The sequence below is a fragment of the Falco cherrug genome, chromosome 7 (genome assembly GCF_023634085.1).
Source record: "Falco cherrug isolate bFalChe1 chromosome 7, bFalChe1.pri, whole genome shotgun sequence".
In the NCBI taxonomy this organism is placed as follows: domain Eukaryota; kingdom Metazoa; phylum Chordata; class Aves; order Falconiformes; family Falconidae; genus Falco; species Falco cherrug.
In genome coordinates this window covers 55,408,844-55,431,529 of record NC_073703.1, presented here as the reverse complement: position 1 = coordinate 55,431,529, position 22,686 = coordinate 55,408,844, and the positions used below count along the sequence as shown (strand labels likewise).

The 22,686-nt window shown below is 41.3% G+C and overlaps 1 protein-coding gene and 1 long non-coding RNA gene across 4 annotated transcripts in view; one reads left to right on the top strand and one right to left on the bottom strand.

Annotated features, from left to right (window-relative positions):
* RASGRP1 (RAS guanyl releasing protein 1) overlaps window positions 1–11,588 on the bottom strand; it is a 42,593-nt gene extending 31,005 nt beyond the window's left edge. The window contains exons 1-2 of one of the 2 annotated variants that reach the window (XM_055715113.1): window positions 11,455–11,588; window positions 8,926–9,095 (exon numbers count right to left, since the gene is read on the bottom strand). In XM_055715113.1, the coding sequence (XP_055571088.1) occupies window positions 8,926–9,095; window positions 11,455–11,486 (202 nt within the window). In that variant the 5' untranslated portion in view covers window positions 11,487–11,588. Of the gene's footprint in view, window positions 1–8,925; window positions 9,096–10,787; window positions 11,145–11,454 lie in introns of those variants that run through there. The other variant, XM_027812480.2, reaches the window with a different exon arrangement.
* Window positions 11,589–11,630: 42 nt separating this feature from the next.
* LOC129736440 (uncharacterized) lies at window positions 11,631–22,305 on the top strand. 2 transcript variants are annotated; one of them, XR_008733039.1, is made up of 3 exons: window positions 11,631–11,770; window positions 16,018–16,454; window positions 18,416–22,305. It is a non-coding gene; the product is annotated as an uncharacterized LOC129736440 (long non-coding RNA). The 2 variants fall into 2 exon arrangements; XR_008733038.1 differs by lacking the exon at window positions 18,416–22,305 and having other exon boundaries at window positions 16,018–16,935.
* Window positions 22,306–22,686: the final 381 nt, after the last annotated feature.

Genomic DNA, 22,686 nt, shown 5'->3' with positions numbered 1-22,686 from the left:
ATTCTACAGCATATTTAAAATACTGATTTTAGCAAATTTAGATGAGAACTTTTTAACCAAATAGTCTTTTTCTCTAAAGCCTGCAAAACATAATTTGTGCGTTCAAGACTTTTTTCAAAGGTCTAAACCATGATACCAGAGCCACATGCAGCTTCTGAGCTGCAGGCAGCTCTTGAATAATTCAGGTGTAATGCCTGACAACACAACTGTCCTGGCATAAGCACTGATGGTCAGGACAACGGAGACTCCCAGAACAAAATCAAGAACTTCTGAAGCCAGTATCATTATTTGACCACTGAACCCAGATGCATGCTTAGCACTTACCCATCCCACAACTGCAGTGTGCTATAATAAGCTTCTAACTGCATGATTGATCCTGGGGCAGCCAGTCGCCAGTCCATGGAAGCAGAAAGGTTCAAATTTTAACAGACTAGCACAGACCAAGCTGCTTTCCTCCCAGGGACTTGAAGATGTTGCAGATCACTTAGATCCCAGTTCTGAGCCTTGATTTTCATTACTGATGCACACTCCAGCTCTACTCCTGCTCTAGTATATCTGACTGTTTCAGGTTTCCCTCCCTTATATACCTAAGCTTCCTAGTCTTTTCTCTAACTTGCAGGTATGTTTCTGGAACCAGTGTTTACAGACTCTCCGGAAAACTAGTTTCTAACCCAGCAGCTGGGGCATGCCTTCTCACACAGCCCCACCAGTGAGTAGGCTACAGGTGGACAAGAAGCTAGGAGGCGATACAGGCAGGGCAGCTGACTCCAACTGACCAAAGGGATATTCCATACCTCTCCATACTGGGCTCAGCAACAGAAACTGGGTGGAAGTTTGCCAGGGCTGCCTTTGCTCAGGGACTGGATGGCCATCAGTTGACTTGTGATGGGTGATTAGAGTTTTTCACATCACATGTTTTTCTTGGTTTTGTTTGGGTTTTTTTGGTTGTTGGGTTTGTGGGTTTTTTTAAACTTATTAAACTGTCTTCAACTCAACTCACATATTTTCTCACTTTTACCCTTCCAGTTCTCTCCCCCATTCCACTGAGGGGGCGGGTGGAGGGGTGTGTGTAAACAAGCAGCTGTGTGATGGCTGATGGCTGGGGGTTAAACCACAACAGATCACCCTTAAACTGAAACATCTCTTGTTCACCATGGACCAAAAGAACCAGTTAAAAAAAAAAAAACAACCCGCAGCTTCACTCTAAATTTAAAACATACCTAATCCCAGGTAGCACTATCAAATATCTGCATACAGAAGAAACTGCCCAATTGCTGATTCAAGCTAGGGGCAGTATGGCAAATTTTCATCTGAGAAACATTTTTACATGTGTTTAAATGTAAGCTTTGTTGGCCCCACTGTATCACTTGGTCTAGCACTGAACAAGAGTATTATGCCTCCTAAGTATTGCTGCAGGGCATTTCTTAACATCACTAACAAAGGTATCTGATCATTTTCTATGATATTCAACCTAAACAAGTACTCTTTTTTTTTTTTAAAGTATACTTTTAAAAGAGTAACACTACATAGTGGAGATTGTCTTCTTTCCTCCAGGAGAACCAGTTATGTTTAACGTCAATCTCACTCATACCCAATGTGAGTATTCTTTTAAAAAAATGTAAAGGTTAAAAAAGAAAAGAAGCTTTTGGCATCTCACACTGGTTCTCTGTCAGAGAGGTTCCATATTTTGTATTTTGAAAGAAGAATATTATGGCATACCTCTAAATGATCTTTCATCACAACATAGGTGGCACAAGGCACTGAATTTTGTTTAACATGACCTCTATATACATTTGAGTATTAAAACTGCAGTGTCCCTAAAGTCATCTCCAATGCAAGTGTAATCTTAATATGTCCCAACTGTAGCTCTCTCTTATCTTTGCCTTTTGCCAGTTGCATTTGCACCTTCTTACCTCGGTAATATGGGGAAAAAAAGTGGTATCATGTTTAAAAAGATATTTGAGCTTTTAATCTCCAGACTGTCCTGCATAAAAGAAAGATGTACTGAACTATGTAACAGCCTAAGGGAAGCCCTTTCTTTTTCAGACTTTTAAAAAAGCAATGCAAAAGTACGTCTTCACACTTGGTGATAATGCAGCAAAACACTGAAAGACTTCACACTAAAGCACACACAAACCAAACCAAATAACAAAGTAAAATGCGGAAGCCTGAAGAACAAGTGACTGACTGCTTGCTTTAACTTCATACACAGATTGAGGAGAAGAAAGAATTAAAGTCATACTACATTCTCAGAAGAATGAATTATTTTCTATTGCTGTGTAAGTTTTTTTGCATTGCTAAACAATAGTTTGGGGTTTTTTTTTTCTGAAGTCATATTTAGAGGCATGAAGGTAGAATTTTCTGTCATATCCCTTTAGTAACTATAAGTAAATGGGAGATTGCTTTATAAAGCAAGAAGCCTGAGTTCTGTTCTTTTTAAAAAAAAAACAAAAACAAAACTTGTTTCTTGACTTTGGAAAATTATATTGAAAAGACTGGAGTCAAATTAGCTAAATAGAACTTTTAGTGTATATATATATAAAGATATCTAAAGTTTCTTTTCTTTGGGAAAACTTTTTCCACAGACATCAAGTTACAAAAGAAATCTATTTTCGTTTTGGCACAATCACAATTAACTTTAATAGTTAGCTGAACAGCACTTAGTATTCTCCAGAGCAGTAACTACTCTTCTGTTCCCACAATGTCATGCATTCTACAGAGCGGTAATGACTCTTCTGTTCCCACAATGTCATTAATTAATCATTAACATAGTTTCTGTTGCCAAGCAATACTAAAGTTTCTGCACTGTATTTGACCAAGTTGTACCCAGATTACTTAACACACAATGATCAACAACATTTTAACACAGAACAATACCATGAACAAATTTTTAACTACTTTGGGGGGACTGGAGACCTCAACATTCAGCCTAGGCTTCAGTGGTGCGGGGTGGAACCCTGCAAGTTTGTGGAGCATGAGATTAAAACAAATGACTGCTCAGGCAAACCTAACAGAAAAACGTAAATGACCAAAGCTGCCTTCTGTGCGTATGCATACGCCTTGAAAACTGTAACTGCTTTTGAGTCAGTATTCTATGTTAGAATTTGGTATATGGTAAATGGTAAAAGGACAGAGATAAACTTGAAACTTGAACTGTGGTTCTTTTACTAGTTATTGTATGCTTTAACTAGACTGGAAGAATGTACTTTTGTTAAGAGTAGAGTGGGTTTTTCTTGATAACTGAAAAGTGAAAAACTGGATAAAACTTCCAAATTTTCTGTACTTTAGAGAAGATGGCTATGGTTCTCCTAATGACTGAACTCTAATTTGCCTGTTTCATTGCTTGTAAACTGGATGCAATACTTCCCCAGCTCTCAAAGAATTCCTAAGACTCAATATATTTTTGCATGATGTTTATACAAAAGCAAAATATACAAGTATTATCAATTCACAGAACTGTACAGTTCTGCTAATGCAGTTATTCTTTGTTCTACAAAATGTTAACTACAATTAACTTGTACAGTTTTAGGCAGCTAGCACCTAAGAGGCAACCAGCACCTTTGCCAGATTTCTGATTTCTATCAAAACAATTCCACGGCATCTTTCATTCAGATCAGTCTGGAAGTGGTTTCCAGAATTTCTAGTGTTTGTTTGATCTGAGGTTTGTTTGATCCCACTTGATCATACATTGGTGCAACAAGCTAGTTTACCACTGATCAGACACTGCAGAGCAATTTACATCAGAACCTACTCTTAGGCCTAGCTGTCTATGAGTATTATGACCATTAGAAGCTGCAAATTACACTAGGTTCACATAATTCTATTAAGAATATTGCTAATCCTTAAGATTATGATTTTAAACTTCTTTGGAAAATAGTAGCCATGGTTTAAATCTTTTTAATTTTTCATACTGAAGATCGACATAGCAGTAAAAACAACTAACTCCACTGCAAACAATTTACCAAAGCTGAGCTTCCACGTAAAACTATGCTACATGCTCTAGGAAATACTTCAGTTGCTTTCCTGAAGACCACTACTTACATTTCCCAAGAAACCAGACACAGGGACATTGCATGGTGACACGCATTCAAAGATGATGTTTTGTGATTTCTTTTTTCCATTGACACACTCATTGTGTCTAGCAGTAAATGGAGTGCCTGAATTGCAGGATAAGCCTATCTTTTGTGTGATACATTTTTAAGTACTAGAAGCAGGTTTAGTGTAAGAGACAAATGAGTTAGATCTCACACTCAAAGGTTAAGGAGACAAATACCTTCATAATACTAAAATTTTGAGATCTTAGGGATTTCTCATCTCTTAAATGACCCTCAGATGCTTCTAGGAAGACACGAGTGTTTGTCTAAGTTATGACTTTCAAGCACTCCTGGAATTGTTTCTTAGCTAGTACTGCAGACAAAGCAGGGGGATAGGAAATTGACACTATGCTGAAGATACATTTTGTCCCAGCTGCAACACAGTTTTTGAACACTTGCAAAAACAATGTAAACAAAAGTTTTGTGAAGGCAAGGAAAAGGCCTTCTGACCCTACATGGTCTATAAGCTTGAATGCGTGTTAAAATATTTCATTGACTCTTTGAAAGGTGTATTTGTTTTAGAAAATAAGGACATTTAAACCTTACTCAAAATTTTTTTTTTAAAAAAAGTAAATTTATAAAGATAGATGCTTACAGTCAAAGGAAAGAAACAGGGACCTCTTACCATGCACAAACATATAGTGAAGATATAAATAGGAAAAAAAAAATAATCTTCCAGAATAGAAGCTGACTTGATAACACATAGTCAGAACATTGAACTCACAGTAGCATGAAGATAGCCTAGAGTGAAAATTATTATGAACAATTATTATTTCATTTCTATAGTTAGCAGATATACAGTTAACAAATTAATCCAGTGAAGTGAACACTGCTGATATATTTCCTCTCTGACCTGTAACACTTTCTGGACTAAAAATATGTTAACGTGCATTTACACAGTCTCACAGAATTACTATAAGAACTAGCAAAAAGTAGGGCTGTGCTACTAAACATATGCTTCCTGTGTTCTACTGAACTGTCAGCACGAAATAGTCAATATGGCCGTGGACCAGCAAACTAGACCCTACTCTGTCAGTTTCAACAACAAAGCTGATAGCGTAAGTGTCTTTACAACTAGCAATGAAGTAGGAGACAAAGCCATACTGGGTTTCAGAGAACTGTCTGCCAGTCAGAAGTACATTCTTTTCCAGGAGTTTTATATACTACGTAATGGAAAAACATGGATGCAGGGGGTTAAAGTCACTGTTCTACTTACAATTCCACTCCAGAATCACAGTCACTAATGAAGATTTCCTCCAGAATAAATTATCTCCCTCCTGAAGCTGTCATATCCAAGCCAAGATCTATTAATTCTTTCTTTGCTTCCCTGAACTCACAGCCTCAGCCATCTTATTGCCAGCTGAACATCTACCTTTAATTTTCTCTTTATGACCTTTCTATCCAGAATTAACCTCTCTGATGGAGAGCTTTCACTGAGTCTAACCTTTCTACAGCCTCTGTGTTTTCTCGCCTTTTCAATAATCTTACCCTACCTCCTGCTCCTCCTCTTCATGCACTCTCCTCCCTTCTTCGACTTCTCTTTTCCTCCACTTCCCTATTATGACTTTTCTTTCTTTCCACACAATCACTTTTTAATCTCTAAAAGATACTGTGAGTTCCAGTTATACACCACACCGCCTTCTTTTCTAAGGCAATCACGTGTGATGCATTCACCTGAGCTCTACAGCTTTTCTTGTCAATCCAGATCGTAGCAGTAACAGCACCTTGTAGCTACTTATAATGTTGAGAGACCTTCCAAGTCATATAGAACATGTTTTAAATCACTGTCTTGTACAACCACATCTCTTATTTTTAAACTGATGACAGCCAGTTTCAAGTCTCTACAAACCTCCTAATCTCAGGATCAATATTCCTTTCTAAGTCACTTCCTGCCTTCAATCTCTTATCATGCTATTTTTCCTGAACTCTTGCCCTAACTTACAACCTGGCTTTTCTGCCTTTACTTTTCACAATTCATTTGCAGGATGATTCATCTTACTTATTCTGATGCAACCTTTGATGAGACTTGAAGAAACCTCTACTTTCAGCATCTCCTACTCATCATGTTATTGAATAAACACTGATGTAATGCTGATCTCTCAAATGTAGTGATCACCTACATGACTTCACCCTACCTCATATGGTCCTCACTGTTTCTGTCTCTAAAGCATATGTCTATCATTCATCAGTTCAAGCTAAAGATGACAAAATTTGAGAGGTGAAAGAGCACACACTAATTATCCCAAAGAAGGTATTGAAGTTAATTACACTGAATATGCTTTTGGTCTTTCCTGAAAGATGAAAAGCCTCCCACCTCTTTACTTTTTTAAATTAGCAAGTACACCACCACCATTGTAATTTACCCTATTCTGCCCACATTCTAGCATCACCTTCTGCCCAGCACTGTTGTAGACCCAGAGATAATATCACTAATGCCAAGATCCAATCTTTGCTCCTCACCTCCTTTGCGTAAGTTTTGGATTAAGTTGGCTCTCTGGACAAAACCTGTCTTTCTACAAAACATCCTGGAATCAGTTTACAACACGGTGGCAAAGCTTCGCCTTTTCACCCCAACTTTAACTTTGCATACCCACCTTTCTCATTTTTTCCCCCCTTATCCATAATTAGGATAAGTAACTTACACTAGTGTTCTTCACAGCTGTGTGTATTAATTCTTAATACCTTCTTGTGATATTCAACTGCATATATGGCAAAAGGCTGCTAACTTCCCCTTATGCACCATTGTTGACAGCAGCCTCTCTTACACATTATTTGCTTTTTCCAAACTTACATATTGAGTCCAGGAACATAAGTTCAGCTGCATACTTTATATAGGAATTGTATTTGTAATTGTATACATAATATTAAACTGCTATTTGCTAATACTAACATGATACAGTATCTATTCTGAAATGTGACACACCATCATCTCTGTCTACTACCTATTGTTCTCCTTAACTCTAGACAGCAAATTAATCAAGAGGGTTTTTTTCCAGAAAGCAAACTTAGAATATACAAAGGAAATCTGTGCTTATGTCTTGAGGGTTTCTGTATTTTTAGTATTGAAATAAAACTTGCTCAGATCACATTAATGAATTCCTAGAATAATATACAAAATATTATAGGTCAGCATATCTGAGACTGAAGAGATAACCTCCGTCTGAATAGAACTATTAGAGTACAGGGTGATAGCTTTACTTTAGTACTGCGCACAGGAACAAACACATTCAGTCACTCAATTTACTTGTAATCATTCAGCAACTACACTCTTTTTCCACCATTTTTCTCTCTACCCCCACCCCTTCTCAAACTCCCTGATAAACACTTTGCTAGACCTACGCACCACTTGTCAAAGTTCAAGAAAACCCTATTTAGCAGACTATGGTGTATTTTCTAACTGAAGTATGAAACCTTTTGCAAAGATTCACATGCATGTACAGCTGAACTGGACAGGTACACTTGCTTTTATTGTCACCTTAGTCCTTACAACATATGGATGCCCAGGAATTCAGAACATGTGTATGCTGTTATATGCATGAAGTATTAAAATAATCAAGCCAACAATAATCCCCCATTCAGGGCTTCACCTATACTACTTGAAATTAATCACCATAATTTTTTCATGAAAATGTGGACACATTAATATTGGTCAAGCAGTCACAATATTAAAACTGTATGAAGGTCTTACACATGCTTTAGATGTCTTATTTCATTCACAATGAACCAAAACTTATAAAAATATGAATCACCGTTTGTTTAGGAATTAGGGCTTTATAGCTGTTCAGTGGATATGTTCTTCACAACAATTAAATGAAGGAGAAAAGAAACCAAAAAGAAACAAAGCATTACTGACACGTTTCATCAACTTTACTCAGACATGCATTTCACTGCATGTTCTGATTATAAAGCATTTCCAGTGAATGTGAAAGATTCCACTGTTTATACAGTATCTCCTGCGTTAACTAGATCAGCACTATGTGTTACTATTTAACTATACAGATTAATTATTAGTGGGTGTTCAAGTACATTTATTTTCTAAGGACTACTCTGCAACTAAGATTTTACCACATAAGCTTTGGGAATATCTCATAACACTGGAAGACACAGCATTAACAAACAGATGCACTACTTACAAGCAAAGTATTCAGAATCATTTTGAGTGCCTTCAGTACCAATGTATTTTAAAAATATAAAAAATAAACATGTTTACTAAAGAAAAAGTTGGAAAAGGAAACTACGGATGTAGGGCTTGGGCAACGGTCATGCTTGTCTGTATATTACAGCTCTTATTGTAAAAAGACAAATGGATAACTGACAGGCTCAAAAAGGTATACGGTTGTGATTTTTATTTGGATTCTTTCTCTTTTGTAGAGAAGCAACTTTAAGTCTATACTGATGATGCAAGAAGCAATCTAATGTTATTTCACTTAATTTAAAAATAGCCCTACTCGTTTCAAAATGTTTAATATAAACACAATGTTTACACACATTATATGAATATTCTGCAATATGCAAAATATAATGATTATTTGCTAAAGTTTACCAAACCAGTACTTGAAGGAATGACAAAAACCACACATAGTATAAATGATTGGCATTTGTCTTACTCTCAAGAAAAAGCAGCAGTCACACTAATATCTTGGAATGTATTACATACATACGCATAAACAGATCCACAAACCTATAAATATGCAGTCCCCTACAGCACAGAAAATTCTCAGTTACATCTTTCTACTCCACTGATAATTCAATGTCATTCACTAGTAAGTGACCTAAACAAAGCCAGGATAGAAATAAATTAGTATGATTATAAAAACCTCCAGACACTCACCAAAAGACTGAATGCAGGTTTCAAGAAGATCTTCCAAAGTGGCCCCTTTGGCTAAATGCCCCAATGGCACCATCGTGACCTGGGTAAGATTTGAGAGGCTGGGACAATGACTGATCTGCTTCAGCTCAAGTGCTGATTGAGGGGCAGTGCTGCATGCTTGGGCAGGTTGCCTAAAAGAAAGCACAATAGTGAAGTAAATACAAGAAGATCGAGTGGCAAATTCTACGCTGCATGGAAAAGGAGGAGAGATTTAAAAGGCAATTAATTCCTTGTAGCTACGGTGCCGAAAGACATAACCCTCCCACTTAATACGTACACCAGAGACTGCTCAGAAGTGACTTCTCTTTTTTCTGCTAAATGTGGATTGTAGAGCACACTGTTATAAAGCTCCTTGAACGATCTGTCAAAATTACCAGAAGCCTCGTTTCTTTTTTGGGGAGTTACGTTTACATCACTATTTCAGCACAAGCATTAAACCCCCTCGAACTACATAACAGTAACCAGCAGTAATCTACCACCACACATTTGTGTGCTCATCAAAAGTAAAGGAGAAAAAAAAAATATAACTATAATCAAATATTATGCACACTGAAAAATGCAAGACTAGCTTTATTAACTTAATTTGGAAAAACACTATTAAGTAAACAAAATATCAGTGCAAGCTTACAGCGGAGTATTTCACAATTTAAAAAACAGGCTAATATGCATCTGTTCTATACTATTATTTCCTACTAAGTTGTTTTAAAATTGCATACATGACTAAATTAATGTCTTTGATAATAAAGGTAAAAGAGCCCCAAATAAAGCACGTATCTAGTTTTAGGCTTGTGTTTTGATCATATAATATCTCAGATTTCAAGAACATGTTTGTTTACAAATAACATTAAAGGCAGCTCATTGTTTTCATACAAATTCATAATTCTGTATAAAATTGTAAACAGGCACATTATTATATCCATGAGAAGTGCTGAAACATTACTCCCGACAAATAACAATGATCTCTTCAGACTCTGACTTGAGAGTATAACCACACAGTTCACAAAAGGGCAACAACCACTCCTGTATCCATAAAACTTGGGTTTATTTCAGGGACAATTTACACTCCACAGTCTTCCTAAAGAAGTGACTCCAGCATCTTTAAGGTACTATCTTAAGCTTTCATGCAACTTTTCTTGGAACACCATGCAAGACTTTATCAATAAACTGACAGTCCTGGGAAGAAAAGGCATAGAAATGTATCCAGTGTGTATATTACATACAGGTGGGAAAGTAAAGACACAAACATCCTCGTATGGGCACTCCTGGATGAAGCTGGAGGTATGCACACCTTATGAGGACAGACTAGACCCTACATAATCCCAATGAATGTCAAGCCTTACATTAAATCTGCCTCATTTGAAGGCTGGGATAGCCACAAAACTGCACATGATGTCACTCACAGCCCAACGCTGACCCCAGGCCTCCCCGGTTCCCACGCTGACCCCAGGCCTCCCCGGTTCCCAGGTCAGGAGAGTGCAGGGCTGACCCCGCCGGGGCGGCCACCGCTCAGCCCCCCGCTCAGCCCCCGGCCGCTGTGCTGACAGTGGCTAGGCCAAGAATGTTTTCTTCCCTTCCCCCTTTCTCTAAATTTCCCTCTCAGCTTTGTGATCTGACTTCCTGTTCCCATACAAAAAGAGCAAGGGCCTGATCAGCTTTCAGGGGTTTCTTTCCACAAGCTTAAACCCCTCTCCTAACTTCATGCCAGAGCCCCTCCAGCACAAGGCTGAGGAGCCGAAACAATGCAGTAGCAACTAAGTAGAAGTTACGGCAGAAGACGTTTTTGGTCTTCATAACCGAGCATAGAGAACCTTCAGTGTCCGCACCCCAAAAAAAGTCTACAGTAACACTGTGGCCGACTAGGCAACGCTGGAGAGGCAACGCGCCGCCGCCGCCACGTCTGAAACTGTTCTTCGAACCAAGCCCGCTGCAGCAGCTACTTGAGGCGAAAATCGGACTGAAGCTGTGCCGGGGCGGCGGCGAGGGGGACGCGCACCCCACGCTGCCAGGCACGCTGCGGGCCCGCGGGGAAGCAACCGCGAACCAACGCGAGCCGACAACCCCAGCGGGGGGGCCAGGCTGGCGCCCCGGCCCGGCGCCCCCCCGGCACCCCGCTGCCGCGGGTAACCGGAGCCCGGCAGGGGCCGGGCCGCTCCCCCCCGGGCCGTAACGCGGGGCTCTTCCCAGCCCGTGCGGGCCGGCCCGGCGCCCACCTCCGCTCCCCAGGGTGACACGAAATCCTACCCCCTGCGCCCCCCGCCCCGCGCTCCTGGGCCCAGTTCTTTCCCACCGGGAGGGCCTCGGCCGGCCCCCGCGGAGCCCGTCCGCCCGCACTGCCGCCCCCGCGCCCCCCGGGAGCCCTCGCCAGCCCCAGCGCCCCGGGGGCGCGCCTCACGCTCTCGGGCGCGGCGCCGTGCGACCCACCGCAGCCTGCCCCGCGGCTGAGCCCCGGCCCGCCGCGGCGGGAGAACACGACGGCAACGGCGGACTCACCGGTCCTCTCTCCGTTTCCCTAGAGTTCCCATGTCGGCGCCCGCAGCGGCTCCGCCGCCCGGCCGGCTCCGCCAGCAGCGCAGGGAGCGGGGCTGCGCGGGGCGGGGGAGGCAGGGGGAGCGGCGCGGCCCCGCGCATCGCCTCCTCCCGCCTGGCCGCGCTCCCGCTCCCCGTCTCGCCTCGGGAGGAGCCTGAAACCTGCTCAAGTGGGGCAGCGGCAGCCGCCACCCGTGACGAGCGCAGGCGAAGATCTTATCGGCAGAAGGAAGTTCTGAGCAGCTGGGCTGCTCTTCTCTGAAGCCACCGGATTTACCAGGTACCGACACGCGCTCTCCCGCGCGCGCCGCCGGGCTCCAAAGCCGCCGAAACTTTTTTTTTTCACGGCACAACTGCAGCGCCACAGGGCCGGCCCTCCCCTCCGGGCAGGCCCCCCGCGGCGGGCTGCGCTGCGGGGCTCGGCACGCCGCCGGGGCTCGCTACGCCGCCGGGGCTCGGCCCCGCTGGCCAGGGACGGCCGCTGCGAGGGCACCTGGGAAGGCTGTGCCGGGGCGGGGCGGGGGTACGTGCGCAGCAGAGCCGCGGCCGCGCTGGCCTGTAACGGCACCGGCCGCTGCCGGACACCTGTGTGTCCCCCTCCGGGGTGACGATGTGACTGCCGGTGGGGTGGCCCCACGCGCGCGCTGACTGGCCGGCTGGCCAACGGCCGGCGCGGGGGGGCGGGCGCGGCCCCTCCCACCGTACCTGCCGGCGGCTGCGGCGCGGGGCACGAGGGGCGGCGCGGGGCACGAGGGGCGGCGCGGGGCCCGGGCACCGCAGCGTCCGCGCCGGGTTGGGCCGGGGCACAGAGTCGGGGCGGTCGCACCGACGGGTGTTGTTTGAAAGCCTCTGGCCTTATTGGGCACCTTACGTTGTCCCTCCGGGTTGATCGCGGGGCAAGGCATGCGGACCGCGCCGTTTCATGGTCCCGGTATCATAATTAGGAGTCTCAGAGAGCTGGCAGCTCCTCCGCTCCGGAGAAGTGACCAGGCAGAAAATCTGAAAGGGCAAACTCACCCCACATCCTGCAACTTTCAGTTTAACCAAACGGCCCTTTGTGGAGAGGTACGCTCAAGGGGCCAGGAGAAGAGCGGTGCGTCACGGGGCGCCGCTGCTGCGGTGTCAACAGCTTGTTTTGAGAGCTCAGTTTATGTTCTTAAAAATTACTTCGGCATCATAAAGCCATTGTGCCCCACACCAAGATCCAGGCAGTTTTGATAAACTGCTTTTTTGATATTAAGACTAGCTGGTAACGTTCAGGTACTCTGAGTAATTCTCTGCCAAGCGCCAGGGCACGTTTCTCTTCAGGTCTCCAAAATGATCCAAGGACAGACACGGCTCACTGGCAGTTTCTCCAAGGCAGTGGAAACTACCATTATCACAACAGGAGCTGTTCAGACCTGGCTTTTGCTTTGCCAAAGACCTCCAGGTAAAAGGAAAAACCCCACATACTTCTGGAAATCACATTGGTGATTCAGCAGGTCACATTCTTATGAGTAAGTTTAAAGCTCATTCCTAGCATAGAGCTTGAAGGTCACAGATACACAAATACATTAATATGTATCCAAGACCACAGGTCACACGGTCTGTGATATTGATCTGTAGCTATTATGTTAAGCCAGTCTCCTGGCTGAATTCTACTTCAGAGAAGTTCATCCCAGCTATCTTTGCTTTTTCTTTAACACATTTTCCTTGAGAAGTTCATGTGCATACATATAAACACAAATAACTCAAGGGTTGCCAGGAAGAATACTCTCTTAACTTTGTGGTCAGAAGGTAATCCGTATGTAAATCTTACAGTACGCAGTCTCATAAAAAAACTTACATGCCTACACAGCAATCTGACATACTGATCCTTGAATGTGATATTCTTCAGATGAAATGGTCTCCTACTGCAAAGTAGATTCATGCCTGTTTTGTGTCCACAGAGGATCAGAGATTTGCTCTGTGGAAAGGCAAGATATTTCTACTGTTCTCAGAGCTTCAGTCAGTAGATGATTACTTTAAAATATAACTTATGATTCAAAGGAGCCACGCTATCAAAGTTGCAAGATGATGAAGGCGAGGATGGGCCATATTGCTCTTGAGGGAACATGACCAGCCAGATGTTTTTATACTGCTGTGCTCAGATTCCTGGAAGATCTTGCAACAATAGTAACTTATAAATTAGATTTTACTATAGGAACCAAGTGAAGACACCAGCTGCCTCAGTGCAAGCCGGATCTGTGAAGTTCTGTTGTACTTCAGGATATGCCTTTCTCCCTACAAATTAGTGCAAGTCCACAAATGTAGCTTGGCCTTGAAGAGAGTGAAAATAATTTCTGTGCTTTTGTATCTACTTTAAGTTCATGTAATTTGCCATCTTTCCTGGGTCCATATTCGTGCCCCTTACAATGGGCCAACTAGAGGAGCTTGTACAACCACAGAGTGAATTGCATACAAAGATTAATCAAGGCAAAAGACTCCACCCAACTAAAAATTATACATGTTCTGCCATACAGTTTTAATTATTTATTTCACCACCCAATCATATAATCTCAACTGCTGCCACAATCAAACAATGGCAAGAGTGTAAGACCACACATTATTCCAGTAGCTTTCACTTAGATCTATTTTACATAGATTATGTAAAATCACAGCCTGATTCTGAAAACTTTTTGGTGTCCTTGTGGAATCATGAATGAGAAGTTTCTTTGGCACTTACATGGTGGGGTCAGCAGACAACATTAGAAAGGCAAGCAAGACAATCTAGTGTAGGAAGCGATTCAGAAAAGGAGAAAAGCTTGCTAACAGAATTGGAAAGAAGAAAGCAAATTAAAAGCTATGAAGAGTCACGTATGAAAAGTGAACTTACGTTATAGCAAACTAGGTAGTAATCCAAATCATTTGGTTTAACAAGTGGACATCAGTGAGGGCCTGCTAGCCACTGCATATGAAAAAACTTCTTTCATCTGAGCTGTGACATTCCAAAGGTTATCCTGTCGGATCAGCTAGTAGGAACAGCAGCCCTATTTAAGACATCATCTAGATGTACTTCCCTGTTCTATTTAAAGTCTGTAACTATTAGAACAGTTTTTGTTGGTGTGTTAATTTCTATTACAGCTAGTAGAGCATTTCTGTTGTCTTGTTCCAAGCCTGGGTCATAAATTTTTGATCATAGGCTTTGGGTGCTTTCACTAATCTATGAAATATTTCTATCTTTAGGAAGTTGTAGTGATAATGAAGGTTTTGGTCTGATAACCCCATCAAACTTATCAGATCACAGTAATGCTCTTGCAGTTTTTCTCTTGACATACCTTTGCCATAGTGCCCAGCAATGGAATGTTCTACTTTCTGAAGCAATGTGACCTATAACTGTCTTAGTTTTTGTGACTTTATCACAAGTATCTTCCTTCAGTGTGCATGTTGTAAGGTGATTTTTTGGACAACTACAGCTTTCATTTGTAGGTGGGAAGCAATAAAACTCATACTCATGATTACAGAATGAGATGTGAAAGTGTAAGACTGTAAGATTGAGAGAGTGGATAGTAAATTAGGTAAATCTCTTTTTAAACATGATCTTCAAGTCAGGTTGAAGAAGACTCAACTAATCTTGAGTGCTTTGGGTTGTCAGTAAGGTACCTCTGAGACTCCAGCTTTTCTGCAAGAACAGAAAGAATTGAGAGCACCCAGCACCAACTGCCTCCTTAACATTTAAGGATCATAGGTTATGTACGTTATGTGCAAGACATCTTACGTAGTAGCTATGCTGCTAACAGGTCTACCTATCCAATCTACCTCTATACTAACATTTCTTCTATAAAGGCTGTTTCTGTTAAACCTTTTAATGTCTGTCAGCCTTGAGCTTATAAAGGTAGAAAAGAAACAAGACTAGAATTCATGAAAGAGGAAAAGGAAAAGCTCAGGAAAATTGTCAAAACCTAGAGTAGAGCATGGAGTACCCCAGTCTCACTGGTTTTAGATTTTGCCAGAGCATTTCTTAGGTTATTTGCCAGCCATGGGTTCCCCACCGCTCTCAGTGAACACTCAGGCAGAGCATTACAGCTACTGAGTCATTTTGTCAGTTCAAATGCCAAAGGTCTGTGGGATGGGTTGAATGAGTCCAGTCCTAGTAACGAACCATGTAGGTGTAAATGTGCTGCCACTTGATGGAACATCTGTGGTTTTTAGTCTTGGAAATTATAGGCAAAACATAGTTTGTAGGTAAAGGCAGTATCTTTTATCAGACCAACTGGCAGTTAGAAAAAGACAAGGTTTTGAGTAGACTTGAAGAAGGTTTCTGCAGAGAATCACAGAATCAAAAAATGATCGAGTTTGGAAGGGACCTCTGGTCCAGGCTCCTGCTTAAAGCATGGCCAGCTGTGGGACTAGACCTGGTTGCTCAGGTCTTTATCCAGTCGGATCTTGAAAGCCTTCAAGTCTGAAGACTGCACAGCTTCTCTGAGCAACCTGTTGCAATGTTTGACTGCTGTCGTGGATAAAAAAATATATTTCCTTATATCCAATCAGTATCTTCTCTTGTTTCAGTTTATTGTCTCTCGTACTCCTGTCATACGCTGCTGTGAAGAACCTGGCTCCTTCTCAATGACCTTCTCAGAAGTACAGTCAGCCTGCTATTACACCCCTGCTGAGACCATCTCTTCTCCAGGGTGAAAAGGCCCAGTTCCCTCAGTATCTCCTCACAGGGGAGGTGCTCCAGCCTGCAACAATCTCAGTGGCCCTCTGGTGAACTCACTCCAGTTTGTCAATGTTGTTCTTGTACTGGGAAGCACAGAACTGGACTCAGTCTGAAGTGCTGACTCAAGGTGGTAAAATAATTTCGCTCGATCTGCTGGATCTGTGCCTGTAAATACAACCCAGGGTGCTGGTGGCCTTCTCTGCTGCCAGGGCGTGCTGCTGGCTCATGGCTGCTTGCTGCCTTGCAAGACGTCCACATCCTTCTCCGCAGCGCTGCTCCCCAGTTGGTCAGTCCCCAGACTACATTGGTACAAGGGTCTCTTCCTTCCCCGGTGCAGGACTGTGTATTTGTCCTTGATGAATTTCATGGAAGTTCCTGTCAGCCCATTACTGCAGCCTGTCTAGGTCCCTCTGGATGGCAGGCCTGCTCTCAAGTGTACTGAATTGTTGTCCCAGTTTGAGGCTGGGTGCAGCTTGAGGAGAGCACACTGCATCGCCTCCCCCAGACTGTTGGGAACTGTTAAAATGGGCAGGTCCCATGACAGACCCCTGCGCTACTGAGCCTAAGCATTCAAGCAGCTTTTTACTAGATGGGTATCTAGTTGTCCACCTATCCAGATCTCAATGTCCCAAACTGAATGCAAGAATTTTGTAGGAAATTATGTTGAAATCTTTAGTGAACTTAAAAAATAGCAACATCAGGAAATCTGTGTACTTTTACCTATATTATAGTAGTTGGTCTAATAAAAGGCATTATCTCTACCTACAGATCTTGTCTTGACAGTGTCTTTAAGCCATTGCAGTTATGACAGTGTTACCGTGTAGAGATGCCCCTTGAAGAATTGTTAGTCCAAAATTAGGGCATTCATGTCTCATTGTGTGTATGGATTGCCTTCAAGTATAAAACAAGATACAATTTCTTTCATAGCACCTCTGCTTCCATTCAGATCATAGTATGGATATGTAGTAGGGGCAAATAAGGAGGCATACTGATGGGAGTCGTCATTTCCAACTGCTTTGGTTACAGATGGTAGATGGCTTGTAGTCATTAAAGTAAGTGCACTGTAGAAGTAAGATTGTGGTCTGATGGCTGAGATAACTGCAGACTGCTTGTACATCTTCTATAGACTCTCCTAGAGTTCCTTGCCCTTCAAGTAATGATGCTGAAAAGAGCTTTCTACTATTGACTGTATTCCTTGGGTTTTAGTGCTTAGTGGGCATTCTTTTACCTGAAGAAATTGCAGAAATCAGAGCATCCACTAATGAAAACTAAATAAAAATATGTGCTTTGGTCATGCAAAGTAGTAAGTAATGCTGATCAGTATTTTGGAAAAAAGGTCTTCATTGTCTCATTTTGAATACTACAACTTCTGTGGCCTTTGCCTTGTATGTCTGCTCTCCCTTTCTAAATTGGAAAAACAATCTCACTGTATTTCACAAAGTTGATTGATAAAGTCTTTTCTTGACTTACAGCTGTGTTGGTGAGAATTTATCCAATTGCTTAGTAATGCTCTGAAATAATTGCATTTATGCTTGTGAAAGTGCTCATATATTCCAATGATGCACAGTATACATGAGTGCATGATTTTACAACCCAAATTAGAAGTTTCACATTTGGTCCAGGAAATCTGACACTGATAGATGGATATAAGCATCAGGCAGTGCATACAGTGCACCAGTGCCTGAGTTTCACGATTGGGATTCTGAGCAGAGACAAATCCCCCGAAAATGGTCAAATTCCTCTTTTCTTTTCAGACAAATCTTACAAGATGAAGTGAGCCAGTCTGGGAAAAATTAGGTATTTCATAGTTACTAATAACATAATTTCTCCTTCTATTTTCACCCTGGAGTCCCTAAGGGACTCCCTAAAGTCATCAGAGAGTCCAAAATTTACTTTAAGTACTATGTCTAAGTTTATCATTAGTTGTTTGTACAGATAATTTGCAAGCTGCTGCTTGGCAACAGTCTTGCACTGTCAGCTATGGGTAACAGAAACTGTTAGATTTTTGTTGGGTTTAATCTGGAAGACTTTAAATAACAGTAGAATAAAATTAATTGTTCTGGTAAGAAAAGCAATGAACATATATCTTGATAGTATATGAAAATATCAAGTCTGGTAAGTCAGAAAATATTACTAGCTGGTGGCATTCTTCTAAGTATAGTACACTGATTTGTGTGGCTTCAAGGCTCAGTCCTACAATACCTCAGCCTTTCTATTGATTAAAGATTTTGATGTTTTCCTTTTTAGGTGAATGCTGAAATACAGTAAGCACTGGTCATCTGCCTATAAGCATCATCTGCCTACCTTGCACTAATGTCCAGCAGTTTCAGAAGTACCACACAGTGGGTCTATTATGATATTGCAATATGCAGTGAAAGGTAATGGTATTGCTAACTGAAATCTGTGTTCTGTATCTGTAAAACAAAAGCCACATTTAATTCTGGAATCATGGAAAGATAAAAACTTTTACTTACCATAACTGAGTTCAAGGGCATTGTCACCATAACTTCTATTTACCCCCAGTAGTCCATAGTGAAATAGGTTTTTTTCCTTTATGGTCCAAGAAGAACAAGCACAAACAGAGCCACGCCGAGGATCCCATACCCCCAGAAACCCGCTCAGAATCCAACCACAAGAAGAAAAAGAAGAAAAAAGAGGAGGATCCAGAACAGAAGAGGAAGAAGAAAGAAAAGAGTTGACATACTTGATCAGTTTTGATGCAGGTCATCAGGATGTTTATGTGTACATACAAATTACCAATGGATTTTTTAAAAAAATGCACAAAAATTAATCTCCTTCCCTTCCTCCTCCCACTCTCCCCAAAACCCCAACCATGCTGCAACACCTTGTTTCTTAAAATGCATGTGTGTAAAGTATGGATAGATAAGGTGAAAAACAGCTGGTACCCTTGAAATAGCATAGCTACTGTCCAGAAACAGTGAGACTCAAGATACAGAAAGGAAAAGTGTAACAATGCTACTAAGAATGCTTCTTTTCAGTTCACCATCTCATTTAAAACAACAAAACAGCTACTTAAACAGGATGTAGATAACATCATCCCAAACGTCCCTTTGTAAACATTTTCCAAGGAGGCAGTGATTAGCTACTTCCTCCACAGGATATCTGTTTGTCAGCAGCAAGAGGCAAGACACCACTCACTAGAAAATTAAGTGTATTGTTTTAACCTTTTAAAAGTAGTTTTGCAGATAATTTTTTGTAGATATAACAGTCCCTTTGAAGTATTGCAGGATGAAAGTTAGGCTCACAGAAGTGGTTTACTTTTTCTGTTTAATGTAATATTTACTTAGATTTTTTCTGTTTAGCACATAGCAGCTAAATATTACAGCGCTCCTTCAAGCTGGTAGGAAATGTAGATGTGATTTGGATGTGGTTTGTTTCTGACAGAGCTGCTTCAAAATTTCCAAACTGAGAGGACAAAATTTTAATTTTACTGCTGCAGTGTTCAAGGCCAGTATTAATGATTTTGCCCTTGTTATTTGCAGTGACTGTCAGTGGTAGGGATTGTGTGAAGAAGCAGGAGTGGCAGGTGAGGTGAGATGAGGAGTAATCACAGGGGTTTCACAGGAGGTGGGTGTGTAGGAAGTAGAGTTTCTCTGCCCTTTCTGATCTCATCTGCAGGAGAGGAAACTTTTCCAAGGGGATTTCACGCTGAATTGCAGGTTTGTGCTGATTTGAACTGAACACTGGATTGAGTGCTGAAAATGTAGGTGGACATGATGTGCCACAGAGAAAAGGCCTGTGCTCCTCCTCTGCTGAGGAACTGTCCTTTTGCATTGTTTTAAGGGAAATGCTCTTTTCCCTTCTCAACAGGTTTTGCTTCCCCTCTCTCTGTTTCTTTCAGTATGCTCAGTATGTGAGTCAGCTGGGGAAGAGAGGAAGTGGGAGAAGAGGGGAGGAAGAGCATCTTCTCTCAAACCCATTCCAGCAACTCACTGGAGCCCTTGGTGCTGGGGGGTCAGAAAGAAATAGAACAGGGCTGAGAATAAAGGCAGTGTAGCTACAGATAATAGCAGTGCCTTCCAAGGGCTTTCTGCCTTCTGTTGTTATTGATACAACAATTAACAGTAAGTCGATCAGTATTTAAAAGGAAAAAAAATAGTCTTAGTTGTGAGCTGAAAATGGTAAGTTTACCAGCCACACATACGTATGAAGGGAAATATTAATCTTTCTGGGATTCTGTTTGTCTCTCGTGTGCTCTCTCGTTCTCAATTAGTCTGTAGACTTATGGCTTGACCTGGAGGCTATTAGCTCCACATGTACTGCAGAAGAAAGAGTGGTTGACTGAAGAATTTATCTGATGCCTTTTCAGTTGAACTGAACTGGTATTTCTTAACATATTTGGAGCTAGTTAGAAAAAATCACATTTTTTACCAAGCTGCTTACAAAAATTGTTACACACAACAGTCCTTTGTTGAATTTCTACTTTGTCCCTGAAAAATATCAGGATAGGTCAATGCACTGGTCAGTCTTCATAGTTCTTAGAGTTATTAAGAATGAATGCAGAAAATACCTTCAAAAGATGGGTGACCAAAGCACCAGCAAAACTACGCTCAGACTCTATAGGAGAATACGTAATACTCCTGTGTTGATACCATCGGGCTTCTACTTAGATGAAGGGAATGTAAAACCCGCTCCTCAGTCTGGTGGATTTGATAGACACTATGCAATAAATTGTGTTGGGAACAGGATCAGGCAGATGAATGCAATCAAGAAAATTTTAAGTGAGACAATGGGCCATCTTCATCTGTGGTTCATTGTGACTAGGTGTCAGATGAATACAGGGAAGTGTCAATTACTCAGACCTAAAATGACGCAAGTTTTCCTGAACTTCTAAGATCTTTTCCTTCTCCTAGTTTTATACCTCCTTATCTTCCCAGCTTTAAAACAATGTCTATTGTTTCCTGTTTTAAACGACCACTCAGAATAGCAATATTGTCAAGCATTACCATCCCTTTTCTGGATTAGAAGCATTATCTAATGCCAGCTTCAGTTTTAATCAGGGACAGTAGCTATAGCAGTACTGAACAGAATGTAATTGCTAATATATACATACCAAAACCAATATTCAGTACTATATCAGCCATGACATCATTTGAAGGTATTTACGCACCAATTCAGCATCATTTAAACCCACTCTTACTTTAAAATGCCAAACAGGGACAGGCTGAAGATTGATGTGCTGAAAATTAATATGGTTTAAATTAGGAGCTCCTCAAGGGGCAATGTTAAAGGGTTCTTGCAAAGCCCTAGCCCAAGTTCATTCAGTTAGGTTCAGTTACTTATTATAGGTGTCTCTGTGAACATCTAATTTAGAAAACAATGCACAGTTGTCAAGATATGCCGAGAGCCTTTAGTGCTAAGATTTCTTGTAGTCAGGCTACAAGAGGGTTAGGTAAAGTATCCAGACTTTTTGTAGCCTCAATGGGAAGGTTCTTTTTCAATATTTTTAGTTTGCAGCTTTTTATTTTGCCCCTTCAATCATCTGTAAAAAAAAAAAAGAGTTACAGTACTTTTCTTTAACACTTCTAAAAGCCTCTAAAATCCTGTGGTATAAACATGAACAGTGAAGTCTTATGGCAACCTGAAAATAATGCAGTAGTGAAAGTCAGAAATTCTATTTCTGTCTGAAAAGTGGTTGTTTAGGTGTGTTTTCTCTCTCCTATCTACCTGTCCTATTTTATCACACCCATGGAATTTTGAAAGGAAGGGTAGTCAACGTTTGTTCAGGGTGACTCACAGGTTAAAAAACCCCAAACTGTTGAGTGCTATTTTTTTGTCAAATACAAACACATTTTAAAATTTGGGTTTAATCTTAGTGGATCTATCTTGAAAAGGTCAGAAAGCGAAGAGGAGGAGGGAAAAATATTGTCAATGAATTGTGTGATTAATGAGTCAGAGTAACGTAACTAGTATTCTTAATGCAGATTGTTTTACATCACTTTTAATAACATGCCAAATGCTATTATTCTCACCATCAGTTACAGAATATTATTTAATATCTGTTTTATTATTGTTTTATTATGTATTAATCTGTTGTATTATGACAAAAAAGTTTAATGCTTGTTTCCATAGTAGAGAGAAATGACAATAAAGAAGGAAAACTGTGCTTAAATGGACATGTCAGATTCTACCAATATTCAATCACTATTTTAACAAGGTGCGAACTGTTTGTGTTCAAACAGACAAGTTGTTAAAAGTGCTTTTGTCCAGTCTGTAGTTGCAGCAATGAAAAAATAATTCAAACTCTTACACAAAATAGGTTTGTAGATCCCTCAGCTTTTTGGCAGGATAGATGGCAAAAAACAGACAGTAGCACCCTGTAGAAGTAATTGCTGGTTGAGATTCAGAACCTTAAACCTCTTTTACTTAGCTTTTATGATTTCTCCAACAGCCAGTGTATTTATGCACTAGTTACTGAAGATTCAGTTTAACCCACCAGTGGGAAGCATTCCTGTGCTATGCTGACTACAACATTGTTCATTATCATTAGAAGCTGG